At 41.8% G+C, this 14,920-nt stretch overlaps 1 protein-coding gene across 1 annotated transcript; it reads left to right on the top strand.

Annotated features, from left to right (window-relative positions):
* The first annotated feature begins 8,234 nt into the window (after positions 1-8,234).
* On the top strand, positions 8,235-14,851 carry LOC146580181 (uncharacterized protein C17orf114). Its single transcript, XM_085266787.1, has 3 exons — positions 8,235-8,410; positions 13,370-13,465; positions 13,553-14,851. The coding sequence occupies exons 2-3, from the start codon at positions 13,381-13,383 to the stop codon at positions 13,723-13,725; spliced, it is 258 nt and encodes an 85-aa protein (XP_085122913.1). The 5' UTR covers positions 8,235-8,410; positions 13,370-13,380; the 3' UTR covers positions 13,726-14,851.
* The last annotated feature ends 69 nt before the right edge of the window (positions 14,852-14,920 follow it).

The raw sequence follows: 14,920 nt of genomic DNA, 5'->3' as shown, positions 1-14,920 counted from the left end.
CTTTTAACTATCAAACATTTCCTGTTGTCTAATTTCAGGACAGTCAGAGTTCTGAGCTAACATGACTTTTACACATTTATTTCTTACAGCTTAAGCCCAAAGCAGCAATCTTTACGCTGACAGAGGATTTTCACTGGTCTGACCTGCTTAAGATCAAACTTGGCTGCATGTGGCCAATAATGAAAAATGAATCTTAACCTGCAGCCGATTTTACCCCAGTATTAAACCCTACTATTTGCTACAGACTTCTTTCTTATCTCCAAAAACTCAGTCATGCCCTCACAATGTGACTGCGCAGTAAACACACACACAGAGCTGTAACAGAAGTCTCTGCACTGTGTCACCAGTTAACTCTGATTATCCAGAAGAACTTGAACACATCAGAGTTAGCAACTCTGTAAATTACTCATCCTGTTCCTGTGTAGTGAGAGAGCCAGTTGTAACGAGATTATTTTGATTAGACACAAGGCCAAAGGTCAGAACGCCCCCTGTGGACACTGGGAACACTGCAGATGTACACAGTCTGCAGAAGGAGCGCCTGTTAGTGTAGGTGCAGGTTAAGCTCGTAATCTTTTGCTGCCTGGAGCAGCTTCGCGGTAATTGTTACCTAACTTTCAAGGTAAAAGCCTGTTGGGAGACTGCACCCAGGTAAATATAGACACGCTCTCTTAGGACATGCCAACCCAAAGCTGTATCTGTAAGGTAGGCTGAGCCCCTTTGGCAGCAGAGATAAATGAATTTAAACTGCTTTAGTGGCCTGGTTTCCTCAGTAATGATGTCTCTTTTCTTAGTTCCATCTCTGGGGAGATTTAGGTCCATGTGTGCCACAGATTGAATCATGACCCTGCTCCTTTGTTGCAAAACTCAAGCACAAAATTATTCTCAACGTGTTTTTGTCTTCACAAACCCCCCAGGACACGGAGGAGGAGTTACGTTGATCTGGCCAACGCTTTGAGCCAAATCTTAGCCGACTGAGTGTCCGGTGCTGTGCTGCTCTCTTGCATAATGTCAGCGCACAAAGTGTGACCGATTTTGGGATAAAAGAATGAGGGGAAGGGGAGAAGAGAGGAAGGGGCCCCTGCTCTCTGCCAGTTTTCATACAAATCGGAGCCCCAGTGAAAGAATCCAGAGAAGCAAAGAAAGATCCATTTAATGGCGTACGTGCACACATCTCTGAGGGGAAAAGAGGCAGGCTGGTCATTTGAGCATAAAATTCTTTTGTTTTGTTCGCCTCAGCTTGAGCCAGGAGGGAAACGGGACATCGAGGCAGATCTGGCCGTTCCCAGAAACATTGAATTAACCTGCTGTTTGTGCAGCTGTGTACTCTTCTCTCCTGCTTCTCCCGCTTGTTTCTTGGTGGAGAGCTCTTCAACACACCCACACACCGCAGCCTAATCTGAAAGTAGCACTCATCCTGCAGTCACTGGCCAAACACAAATTTCAGCTCAGACGCACGTACCTGATAACTCAGCGCTGTCCACCACCCGGTCATTATGGCAACCACTAATAGCAGAAGCAGAGCCACAAAGCAGACAGTGAGGCACATTCAGCGGCTCGCTCAGCATCTCCAAAATCAACACGTCTTAAAATCCAAATTTGAACTGTTTATTAATCAGAACAAACTCACTTTGTCAAGAACAATCACAATAAAAACTCACCCGTCAGGTATCCACACACGAAGACTTTTTGTCTGAGTCATGTTAGTTTCAAAGTGTCTGCAGATGCTGACACCCGTGTTAGTGGGAAGTGTGTTATTATGAGATGTGATAATGTGCATTAGCAACAAGACACAGTGTCACTTTGCCTGTTTGCACCATTGCTTCAAGGCAAACCTGACAGTCTGTGCTCCACTCTGCATGGAGGAGCTGTGATATTAACACTTTCAGTGCCAGATTATTATTTTCAATCTACCTGTGACTCATGAATCTCCAATCACTCAACATATCCCACAATACTTTTGCTCTATGAAAATATACAGTGAAGTTCAAAAGTATTGAGTCGCCCCCTCATTTCTTAATATTTTCTTCCCAGGAGCCAGACTTTCTTGTAATTCTTAACGTGCTCTTGAGCAATACGTCTCCAGGTTTCTGAAGGACTGTCACAGATTTCCTTTGGCTACTTTTTCACTCATTTTCAGTCCAGTCCTTGAACCAGACCAGAGGAATGTTTGTTTGTTTGTTTAAACCACTTCACGTTAACTTTTGAGTCACTCGGGCATTCAAACAGCACTTAACTCATGTGTCTACACACAACACAATGAAAAATACCAAAGATAACACAAAGTAGGATTTCTATCACCATCGAGGTGATTCTCAGAGAGTTATTAGCTGAATATAATACTGAATATCTCTGCACGGTGTTCGCTGTAACCCTAAAAAGGAAGGAAGAGGCAGCAAATGCAAGTCTTACAAATCAGGAACATTTGAATGTCTTTAAAGAAGCCTGGAGAACTATTCCTGAAGATTACATAAAAAAATGACACGAATGTTTGGCTCTGAGTTCAGACTGTGTTGGAGAATAAAGGTCATCTCTGACTTTTAAACTCATTATAATTGTACAAACTCAGTTTTGCCTTATTTACTGTGTTTCCACGTCTGTTTGCTCTTGTTTCAATAAATCATTGCACCTATTTCTCATTTTCCTAACAAAATATAAGTAACCTGTGGCTTGAGACAGAGCAGATTTTTTAATGCTGTCGCATGCTGTGAGAACACTGATTGCTGGATTTCTCCATCACTGCTGGGACGGTGTTAAATCAGCACTGACCCGTTCGATGAAGTGTCTGCAATTCATTTAGTTAATGAAATGTGTCGGCTGAGAAATAATCAGCCCGGAAAACCCATCAAATCATTTCAGTTGCCGTTCATCCCATTTGGTGCAGTTTCGTATGCTCTCATCACATCTTTTATAAATGCTCTACAGAATTAATTAACAGTTGCGATCCCATAAAGTTGGTTCTGTTCAACTGGACGTTTTGTTTTCAGTGGGAGAAAAGTTTTGTCAGCCTTCCAGACTGAACAAATGCTTCCGGCATGTCACTGCCTGGACGACTGAGCGTGGATCACGACGTAACAACTGTGATCTGTGTTGAATCTAACCCATGAGAGCCCAAACCCATTTTTACTGTCAGGAAAACTATGGGAGAGTCAATGTTGAAACTTTAACAGGAACTTTTTCTATCTTCCTTTGCTTTTGTAATCATGTTGAACAGGGAATCATCAGCTTTCAGATCCTTTAAACCTATTTAATATCAAAGTACACGCTCTTTAAGAGGCTGCAGAAGACAGCATGGTGCTCTTTGCCCTGCAGGAGAATTATCTACTCATTTGCATGCTGTGCAGGATACGCCTCCTTTACGACGTGAATGAGCTCACTATGTGAAACATGTGTACGTCTTGTTTACGTAGAAACAACAGCAGGAGATAAATAACTCAATGTACAGACCACAGAGAGGGGAGGGTGGGGGGCAGGAACCAGCCGCGAGCGACCTCAGCTAGTCAGCAGCGGTTCCACAGACACACACACCAAAATGCTAGAAAATTAAACTGTGGGTGTGTGTGTCTGAGGGAGGGGACAACAAGAGGGGGTGAGGGGTAAGGGGAGGCAAGAGACGACTAGACTGGTTTAAACCTGCGATGACAGCATTTTAGTTAGTGTTCAAAATTCTCACAACAATCAGTGATGAAAACAAACACAGTGGCTTTGCACATCTTATCTGCCCTGGATTTGTCTGCAGAAAGACATTATCCTAGATGCTAATGTCATTATACACACACTGACACACACAGCCTGTCCTCCTCCTCCAACAACTCTATTAAACCCCCATTCTCTGCTCCATGACCTCCTCTAACAGCATAATAGAAGGAGAAGTAGGGTAATACAAATCAACAACACAACCTGAAGTGAGGCTTTTCTGCACAAGGGTCAAGAGTAACTGACGTATAAGTACATTTATAGGTAATTTTGCAGCGCTTGTCCATAGATTGCAGTGACTAATGACATAGATATTGATCCTTCTATTATAAGCATGAAATTAAAAAAATATCTGCTTGTATTTTAAAGTTTTTGCTTTTTCCATTTGATACTTTGAACAGTACCTTTGAGACAAGACAACGCTCTCTAAGCCTTTTAAATTAAATACTTATCCAGTCATGCACAATTATGTGAAAAACTCTGTGCAGTTCTGTAAAAAACTAAGTGCACCCTACGACTCAGTAGTTTCCCTTGAACCACCTTTAGCACCCATGACTTGCAATAATCATTTTCTGTGTCACTTTATCACATTAAATGTCCCGCTTTTCTTTGCAGCATTGCTTCAGTTCACTGAGCTTATCAAGCATTTATACACGCACAGCTCTCTTAAGTTCCCACCGCAGCATTTGAGTCTGGACTTTGAGGCCTTGCAGCACCTCGATTCTTTTCTTTTTCAGTCATTCTGTTCCGTTGTCCTTGTGATCATTCACCTGTTGCATGAGCCAATTTAGGTCGAGGCTTAGCTGTCGACCTCACGTTTGACTCTAGTGTCGATTCAATGACTCCTGTGTTCGGATTTTACCAAACATGGTGCTGTGCATTATGCTCCAACATCTCCACTTTGGTCCCATCTGTCCAAAGGACATTGCTGCAGCAGTCTGGTGATTTTTCAGACGCCTTTCTTTCCAAGCTCCTTAGACTACGATGACCTGGATGACTGAAAAGCTTCACAGACATAGAGAGAAGACGCTTTCTTCTGACGGCGTATCCAAACAAACCATCGTTGTTCAGTACTTTTCTAATTGCACTGTCACAAACATGTAACATGCTAACTGAGGGCTGTAGAGTTCTTTTGCAGTTTCTCAGAGGACTGCATGCTTTGACTTTGAGATGTAATTGCTGGGACTTTTGCGCTTTTGCATTAACGCAAAATGCTTCAAACAAGAAAACTCTCCAAACTTTAGCTTTTATGGAAATAGTCAAACTTCCTGATGATAAATAGCAACACCTAGCTTACAAGTACCGTCTTGATTCCTTTGGAAGCAGGTTGGACTTAGTTTTTCACCAAACTGCGCTGATTCATGTGAAAACTTTGGTCTTCACACGACTTTACACTCTGGGGCAAAAAAAAAGGATAAAAAAAAAACAGGACATAACTGTATAATTCAAGCAAGCATGAATGTTTTTCTTATATTTTCACTCAACTAGAGAAAATACTGAATGACACTCATTGTTTTCCAGTAACAACAGCTTTATGTTTGCCTACTGGTGGTGGTCAGAGGGCCCGGTGGCGCCTGTGTCCGGCAGCCTCGCCTCTGTCAGTGCGCCCCAGGGCAGCTGTGGCTACAATGTAGCTTGCCATCGCCAGTGTGTGAATGTGTGTGTGAATGGGTGAATGACTGAATGTAGTGTAAAGCGCTTTGGGGTCCTATGGACTAGAAAAGCGCTATACAAATGCAGGCCATTTACCATTTACCATTTACCGACACTAGGGGTGCAAAATTAGGTTGACCAATGACACTTCTTTCTGTGAATAAGCTTCTTGTCAGTCATATGGTGAGGCATAATCTTATTTATCCTTCTTTTTGACTCTAAGGAGATCACCATTTACAAAATCAACATCCTGTTGTATACAGTAACACTTGAAATGATCCATTTAGCCCAGGAAAAAGGTTGCGCATCAAGAGAGCTGAAGTGCTGTTTTCCATAGTCGCCTGCACAACAGGATGCATCTCTGCAGCGTGAGGACTTTCCCCTTTGCTGATTAGAAGGCTTTTACGCACACTTCTGTCGCCGCCCTTTCCATTCAAGTCCTCCTTTCAGCCACTGGTTGTGTCAATAGTACGACAGTGCTTCGTCTTGCTCCTCAGGTAACCCCCCCCCTCTCAGCTGACAGGGCCTGATATCATAAATGTACTTGAGGCCAGTGGGACAGTGGGTGTGGTTTAGCTCCTGACATCTGAAGCTGCTCGTGGACTCACAGGAAGTGACACACTGTTGCCTCGTAATCATATTCAGGCCACCAGCAGACTGGCAGGGACACTTGTCACCTTACAAGGATAGGAAAGAGTGTGTGAACGCACAGAGGTGACATTGCAGAGGGATCACTTCGGTGCAAGTTTAGAATCTGCTGAACAAAAAAAGAAAATGGAGTTTTTAAGCTATTAAAATGTCATTAACTCCACTAAGAACAGCAAATCAGAGCAAATACTTGCCTGGCTGATACATCTGTTTAAGCATGTCTGATTTAACATGATAGTTCTGGTCTGCTGACCTGCTGTTAATCATTCACAGGGCAGATTTAAAATTAGAGAGAATGTCCCACTGAGGCACGTCTGTCCTTCACCCACATCCACAGGTGTAAATCTGTAAGCGTGAGTGTGCAGCTGCCATTAAGACCACAACGCAGACTTTAACTCATGGAGACAGACTGTTAAAGAGCAGCTTCACTGTCAGCCCAAAATACAGATTTGGCTCATTTAAGTCTTCAATCCATTCCAGGTGTTTTTGACAATCAGTGCTCTAAAATAAGAGTAAGAAGACAATTGGAAAGTGTTGAAAACACTCAGATACTCAGAATCAATCAGCAAACGTCACCCACTTAACCATTAGAAACCTCTGGTGCTTTGAGCTCAATGTAGCAGATGATGTTAAGGTTGAAGTCCCACTAAGGTGACTGGTTTTATAAACCCTAAAGGTTTATATGAAAATAGAAATGCTCTTCAAAATAACTGCATGATTTCCAGTAAAAAACAACGTAATTTATAGTCCTCTAATGAACTATTAAGGCATTGTACTGAACAAAGTTGAATTATGTGTAATTCCTCATTCACAGTGGAAGAACAAGTTTTAGAAAGCATGCCTCTTGTTTCACTAACTACTTCCTGGGTGATTTCTGGGCAGCGGGCTCAGACTCACTCTAAGAACTCATCTGGGTAAATTTCCAAATCACTGCAGCCAGAGCACTGCCTTTGATAAGCCTTAAATAGAAGCCAGGAAAAAAAGCATGTAGCGAGATTCACGCTGTCCATTTGTTCCTACCTGATATACAGCTGGTCATTCTTGTTCAGGAGTGACAACAAAACTGTTTGCAAAGTTATATAAAAATCATTTTTAGCTGCTTGTGCTGGCACAGACTTTAAATGTGTGCAACAAAATCTGAGCTGGCTGCAACTGTTTCCACGTGACTCATTTGGACTGGTGACGAGGTATAAACATCTGGCCAAGCCTTTATTCCCTGAAATCACTATTTACCTGTATCTAAAGGGCAAAATCCACGGTCTTTATTACTGTGCAGACTCTCGGGAAGACCTTAACAATATATATTGTGAATGTTTTGGGGGCATGAACAAAGAGACGTGATTCCTGCCATTAGATTATAGATTGTAGAAGGTACAGAAAGAAAAACCGACTGTAGGCGTGTGAAAAATGAGCCAATAGCAAAATGTGTTCTGAAGCTGAAGCTGACGTTTTGTTTTGGCATAAATAATCAGTTTCATCTTGAGTAGGAAACTAAGTGTGACTTAAGGTGAATCAATTTTTTTATGGTTTGCAATGATTTTAAGCCTTCTGGAGCCAGGTACCCCTTACACAAGGACCCCGACATAAGTGATTTCTCACTATCTGTTGGAAATTTTAGTTTTTCAATGATAACGCTGGTGCAAGCGATCGACATCATTTGTTGGCAATGTAAATATGCACAGAAGTCAACTAACAGTCCAGGACTTTTAGGATCCCCAGCCCCAATCAGAGAACCATAAATCTCATGCCTTGTTTACAGACCTAATATTAAAGGAAATGTCATTTTGTGCAACAACATGGGTTGGCTACAGTATGGTGATGGTAACAAAACATAACCGTACAAAATATAAATAAAGAAAGAAAAGCGGTGATGCTCTCTCTATGGATCAGTATAGAATAAATAGAAAAACCTGACTCCCGGATGTCAAACGATATCAAGGATCACATCATGATCATAGTTTGAGAGAGTCAAAATCATCTTAACTCACTTGTCATTTTGCACCTGTTATTTCGTTTTTCCTACACAAGCGGCTATTTATGCTTTATCCACATCAACACGTGCAGATGGAGGCACAACAAGCAGGAAGCACTGCACAAGCCTACAGTACGTGCATTAAGGAGGGGTTAGCCGGGAGGGAGAGTGTACAGGAGGAACGCACAAGAAAGGAGGGAGGGTGAGAGAAAGCAGGCGTGTCCATTCAGCATGCTCCGGGGATTAGCTATTTAAAGTGCGGCGACTGCGCGCCACTGAAACCATTCCACGGTGCCAATAAGGACGCGGATCTCAGGACGTGCAGGACGAGGCAGCGCAGCAAGGACACAGAGTGAAGCACATTTTAATGAGGGGACGCAGATAAAGAGTGAATAGACGCGTAGACAGCGAGAAGAAAATCAGCAGTATCCAGTATTTCATCGGGTAAGTAATCAAACTAACCCTCAATTCAACCATGACTGAAAGGTTGTATCAAGTTGTATTGTAAAAACTTGCTTGAGTGCATCTCGTTTTTTTTTTAAATGTTCTGTTAAAGCTTCACGTAGGTCATGATTTATTGTTCGAATAAATAGATAACCTCGTATGTGATCTTCTCTTATCAAACAGCTTAAGTGTGAGAAGAGGAGGTGTGTGTTTGTGGGAGGGTGCCTGATTATGACACTGTCTGGCAACGCATGGAAGACACTATTACTGACAACAGCCTGCCACACTCGATTATTTACGCGTGAATAAGTCACCGATTCTTCTTCTTATCTTTCTTCTGCGTTAATTAGCAGCAAGATTTATGGTCCAATAATGCGATTTATAAGCATGTTTAACCTCATGCTACCAACTTTAACACATTTCAATAGCCTAGACAAGGAGGAAACGCCACCGCCCCTTTCGCACAGCTTAAAGTTGTTCAAGGAGACAGAGACACGAGTGATGCGCGCAGTGCTCCAGATGAAAGCTCAGATTAGCCCGTCTGGCGTAGTCCGAGCATTTCATTCAAACTTCCACCTGTACGCGCGCACAGGACTCCACCTCACACACTCTGTACCTGTAGCATAGGCGCAAGGAGATTTAACAATCCGGTTAGGGAACTTCTTTAAATAACAAGTTCAGGCATGGGAAAGCGTTAAGTGTCGTGAAAGTTGTTTATGATTCATAAAAAGTATAAACCAGTAATGAAAAGACGTTTCTCGTTGTACAAGTGCTAGCATGTAAGAGGAAGATTGTTTACAACACTAGATTTCTTACAAATTTCAACTTAACTTAGAGTACCAAGTTATTATCTTTATTTTTTTTGTTATTTTCTTAGAAGTTTGAGTTACTAAGTCCAAAAAATTGAGATAACAATCCAACATTTTGGCTATTTTATTTATTTATTTATTTATTTATTTATTGTAGTGGCAAAAATAAACAGCCATAAAACATGTTAGAGGAAATTAAAAACAGAAATCATCAAAGATTTCTTTTTTTTTTTTTTGTAAGAAAAAACCTCTTATTTGAAATATAGTTCAACAGTTACATAAATGTTACATCAAAAAGAGGACTTGTTTCATAAAGGTGCAGCATCAGCGTCTCATAGACACTGAAATAAAACATGTTGAGTTATTAGCTGGCTAGCATGTTGACGTGACATGAGATTTTCCATCTATTTGGTGTAATCATGCAAGTTAATTTTATGAAAAATATATTTTGCAGTGTTTAAGAATGAGTTCAAATATGACATTTAGATCGAGTACTAGGCCCACTGCACTTTTCAACAGGAGCCGCTCGGGCATAGAAACCCATGAAGCTCCCAGCTGATAGTTTAGTGCTGATGTTAATGCCAGAGAAAGTTTTGGAAGTTTATTGACCCCACTTTGTAACTTTACGTGGTTTGACACTCCCTGGCTGAGTTGCTGTGGCTCTAAAATGCTTCCACTTTGCAAAAACACAACATATGTTTTTAAATGTGGAATATCTAGAATGGAAGAAATTTCACAAATTGATATTTTATAGTGGTAACACCCATGCTCAAATCCATCTGGATGAGATTAATTTGAGCATCTTTACATTCCTTTGTTTGATTTATGAGCAGCTGAATAGCTGACAGATTTCTGTGGAGTTAAAAACAACTTGTCTCGTGAATACAGAGAGAAGTAGAGGTTTAAAATGAGCGGGCCTATCACTGCCTGATCCGTCTTTTCTTTGAATATTCAAGGGAAGATGTTCTAAAAGCTGTTTTATCCTCCATCTCTGATGAATATGAATAAAAGCTGACTGCATGCTGCTACGAATGCACACAGAGACATCTGCAGGTAGACGTGCACAGAGTGTGCGTCATCCAGTCTGGAAAGTCTGTATGGAGCTTTGTGGCAGGCAGACTGGCCTTTTTAACTTTTATTTTTATTTTTTTTAAATAAAACTCCTGGGACTGACTGGAAAAGGTCAGGCCCAGTCCCAGCTGAGTGGAAGTGTGGGAAGATCGTTATCATGTTCCTGCATGAAAATGTGCTTTGAAGAGTGCAGACAGAGAGGATCGGTGGCATTTGTGGAGGGTACAAAATATATGAAGGGATCAGATTTAATTTAGCTTAAGTTTCATAATTATTCTGTTATGTTTCGTCAACGACACACACTCACACGCACATGCACAGACATGTGCTTTAAATGATGTGACACAATACTGGCATAGATTGTGAGCCAGAAGCCGCTCGCTAATGTTTCTCGGAGGGATTGCGCAACCTTCAGCTTCACCAGCAAAGCGGCGCTAATTGAACAAGTAAAACTGCATTATTTAGGAGCGGCATGTTAACCACATAAGCTGCCTGCAGGCTGAACTCTCCGCTGTGACAAACAGGCATGGGATCCTAACAGTCACAAACCCTTTCCCCACTTTTCCTCATCACTCCTATCCTCCTTTTGTGACTGTAAGCCTTTTTTTAAAAATAATTTATGATGATGTTTTTCTTAGTCGCCTTCCTTTTCTGCTCTTTCTCATCCCATCCTCAGCCTTCTTTATTTTGTCCTTTTCCTTAAGTGCTTTTCCTCTTGCCCCCTCCCTTCTTTGTGTGTGTGTCTGTGTGTGCCATCTGAGGTTGTTTTTCTTTTTCATGCTCCCAGGCCTACTGTGTGCTGCCAGACCCCCACAGCCAACCAAGATCTGTGCCCAAAATTCCTCACTACTGACCAGCCCTTCATATTGTGTGCGCATTTGTGTGTGTGTATGAAACTGGTTCAAACTCTGTACTGTCCCTGTTCCCGTGCTATACTGTGATTTCCCAGAACCTCTAAATTGACCTAAACATAATGGAGTCACTGTGCGTGTAGATGGCATAAGGTTTCAGAGCCACACCTGACTGAAATGCAGATGGGAGGAGTATCGGATGGTTGGAAATAGAGGAGGAAAAAACGCTTGTACTGTGAGAATTTGTCAAGAAACAGGGTGGCTGTGAAATTAGTGTCAGAGTTTCACACTTAGTGGACACATACCTCCCCCATTGGCTTGTCTGTGACGGGGTGTAGCAGCTCTGGGACCGTGGGTATGTGCGAGCTGTCACGTCTGCCTCACTGAGTCAGGCAGCACGACCAGTCAGCAGTAAATAGTTGTCGGGGCGGGGGTTTTGGGGGGTTGTATATTTACCCAGGATTGGCTTTCTTTATGTTGCAATCACAGTTTACAGTTTGCGATCAGATATCTAAACGTGCCTCTGGGATGAATAAACGGTGAATTATCAAACTAAAAGAGGTTTCCCCATCAGAGTGACGAGGTTTACTTCAGACAGAGGTGGGAGGATTAGGATCAAACCTGCTCTGATCATAATTATTGTGACTAACTGGCTGAAGGTTTAATTCCAATAAAAAAAAAAAAACACACCCAAATGCAAATAAGGAGCTGATTATTACTGTATCCCTTTAAACGAGTTGTGGGGTTGGGCACTCATGTCATAATGAGGATGTCAATGTACACTTTAAGCCCTGCATGACTGTTTAAAAAGGTGTACATCATATAAGAGATATCATATATAACCATATTTAATGAAAAAAAAGCTCAGCATTTAAAAAATAATATTGATAAATTCAGCTTTTCATCTTTAGCCAACCATGACAAAACAATTATACTGCAGGTCTCTGGACACTGAAGTCTGAAGCTCCCTGTCCATCCATCATCGATCCTACAAAGACATCACACCCGGAGAAAATCGTGCCTGCTTTGTGTCACATCTTGCATCCTTTTTGCTTCACTTTGTGGGTTTTTGTGTGCAAATATTTGCAGTTGTGCAACCCTTAAACATCAATTTTTCCCTTCTTCTGCTTTTGTCAATTTGTAAAGACCCCAAAGGGAAGTAAAACATCTACCAGTGCAGATGCCAGTTATTCATTCCATACTTCACTGTTGCCCTTCAATTGTACCTCAAAAGAATTACTGTAATCATTACTGATAGGAAATCTTGCTAAGTGGTTAGATGGTATTATTCCTTTATGTATTTTATCTGAAAGTGCAGTAAATATCTCCTCAGTTTCCAGTTTGTCTGGTAACAGTTAAATGTGAACATTTATTAGACTGGCATGTGAGGAATGAGCGCTTGCACTTCTCTGCACAGCTACAATAGAAACTGTCAACGTCCATCAGCTCCTTCTGCTCTATTTCACCTGACCTATTTCTTAACCTGATTAGCCTAAAATAAATACCTTTTTTCTTTCTAAGCAGCTACAGCTCTGTGCCGTCATGTGACCCTTTATCTCCCCACTGCAGAAAGGCGGACAGTCCGCAGGGAAATCATGAATTTGACAGACATGTCTGGGTCGAGCTCTGCAGATAGGTCGAGGTTGAGCAGCTGTTTTTTTTTTTTTTTTAAAGTTTGATTTTTGCTCTTCAATATCAGTTAAAACAACAGATTTAGAGGCAAATTTGAGAAACTGAAGTTTTTGCTGATATGAGATATGAGGCTGTCAGCTGTGACGTGCCTACATCAGACGACCTCTGTGTAAAATGTCTTTGCTTGTCAAAAGAGAGCTTATCATTCGCCCTGGCTGCTGTAGTGCACTGACGTCCTGTTCCAGGATTAGACGGCGTGGAGGGTGGTGGTGATGGAGTGGTAAATAGTGACTGAGTGGTTGGTTGCTGGGCCGCCGTGCCATTCGGTGATACTGTCAGCTTACATTAAGCGGTCGCGCTGGTGAAGCGCAGCATCATAATTCCATTAAACGGTGACCTGGTGAGGAGACGATGAACTGTCAGCAGAGCTGCTGTGGCTGTGATGAGGCGGCTTAAGTGCGAGCTGTGGAAGAAGTGTTGTCACGATGGTTTAACTCGGCTTACTTCATATTTGAGAGAAAGCTCGTGGAAGATTTGCGTACTTTCCAATCAGCTCACTTATATTTATGTCTTTCTTCACTTCTTTCTCTCCTCAGGCATCTCTATCATGGGTGTGAAGATGTTACAGTGCTTTCCCTTCTACAGACGCTGCAAAGAGCGCTGCAAGAGCAGGCAGTGCCCGCCCCCTCCAGGTGAGCACCACCTCCTGTATATTCCAACTGTATGAGAAAATCAAATGCAGAACAAACCGCTTGACTCTCTATCTGCCACCCATACAGTGCCTGTGGAGGAGATGAAGCCACGTCTGTCCTCTACGACATCCTGGGGCAGTGACAGCGAAGGAACAGGAAGCATCAATCGGGGTTCCCAGATCTATTTCTCCACCAAGGCCCGGCTTTCTTTCAGACACCAGCTGGACAGCAACATCAATGCAGTGGATGCCACCTACTGAGGAAGACCCAGGGCTTCATAGGACTTGAATGGACTCAGTTTTCCATCGCCGGTTTATGCTTGGAGCCCGATAGTAGAGCAAACACATTTTGACGCCACCTTTAAATGGGAATGGCGGTAGAGTTGCGGAACCACAGTTTGTCTTTTAACTGCTTGTTCCTCGCTGCTCGCACACAACTGCTAATGATTCGTCAGATTCAAAGGACAGAGGGAAAAGGACTGGGATGAGACGGCGCTCAGAAGTCAGACGAGTAGATCCGCTGCCCAATCGGGCATACTGATGAGGGCGAGGACAATGTAGAGAGTTGTTTACAGCGTTCACTACCAATAAGTGCATTACTTTGTCTTCTGTTTGGAAGGTGTTTTTTTTTTTTTTTACTGTGTTTCTTTTATATTTCTTTTTTTTTTTTTTTGACTACCTTTGTAGAAAAAGATCAATTTGCTGATTAGATCATGGCTGGAGTTAATTAAGGCTGTTTCACAAAGCAAGAGGAGGAAGATAGCATTGAGTGTGATGAAGTGTGTGACTATCTAAACCTCATCATTAAGTCATCATCGTGAAGTAACTTTCTAATCCTGCTCTGTGACACAGAACCCTGCTAGTTTAAAGTGAGATAATAAAACAGAAAATGGTTTGCTGTTTTATAAAAGACATTAACTGTAAAAACATGAGGTGGGACTGTGTGCAACATCTGCTGACCAGGTCTGAGCCTGTTTAACAGCAGTGTTGTTAATAGTTAATATTCATCTGTGAGATCTACGGTGGCCCTGATACTTCAGAAAGGCTTGCTGAAATCCAGTTGTGTTGTGCACCACAGGGCAACCGTATGAAATAAGCCGAGCTACACAGCAGCTTATTTCTGATAGGTATTTTCTTAGTCTTGCTTGATTCTGATCAATATTTTTAATTAGAAAAAAAGACGCTCTGGCTGTGTTTTTAAATTGCACGTTTTTTGTTTTTTTTTTTTTGTAAGAAAACCTTTCTGTATTTGCCCAAATTGAAAAACTATGACTGTTAAATGCTGATCAAAAAAAAAAAAAGACTAATGATCACTTGTTCAAATCCAGAGTATGTCAAAAATATCTTCATTCTAAACTAAGCAAATATAAAATAAGTTGTAACAAAATGTCTCCGGTGTGTTTTTTTTGGGCTGGGGGATATATTGCTTGACAATGTTGTGAAGACACAAGGATAC

Source organism: Mchenga conophoros, linkage group LG3 (genome assembly GCF_057382185.1).
Source record: "Mchenga conophoros isolate Kocher_MC1m ecotype Shallow Benthic linkage group LG3, M_conophoros_male_GT1.1, whole genome shotgun sequence".
Taxonomy (NCBI): domain Eukaryota; kingdom Metazoa; phylum Chordata; class Actinopteri; order Cichliformes; family Cichlidae; genus Mchenga; species Mchenga conophoros.
Note: the sequence above shows the minus strand (reverse complement) of the source record. Positions and strands in the feature narration are given on the sequence as shown.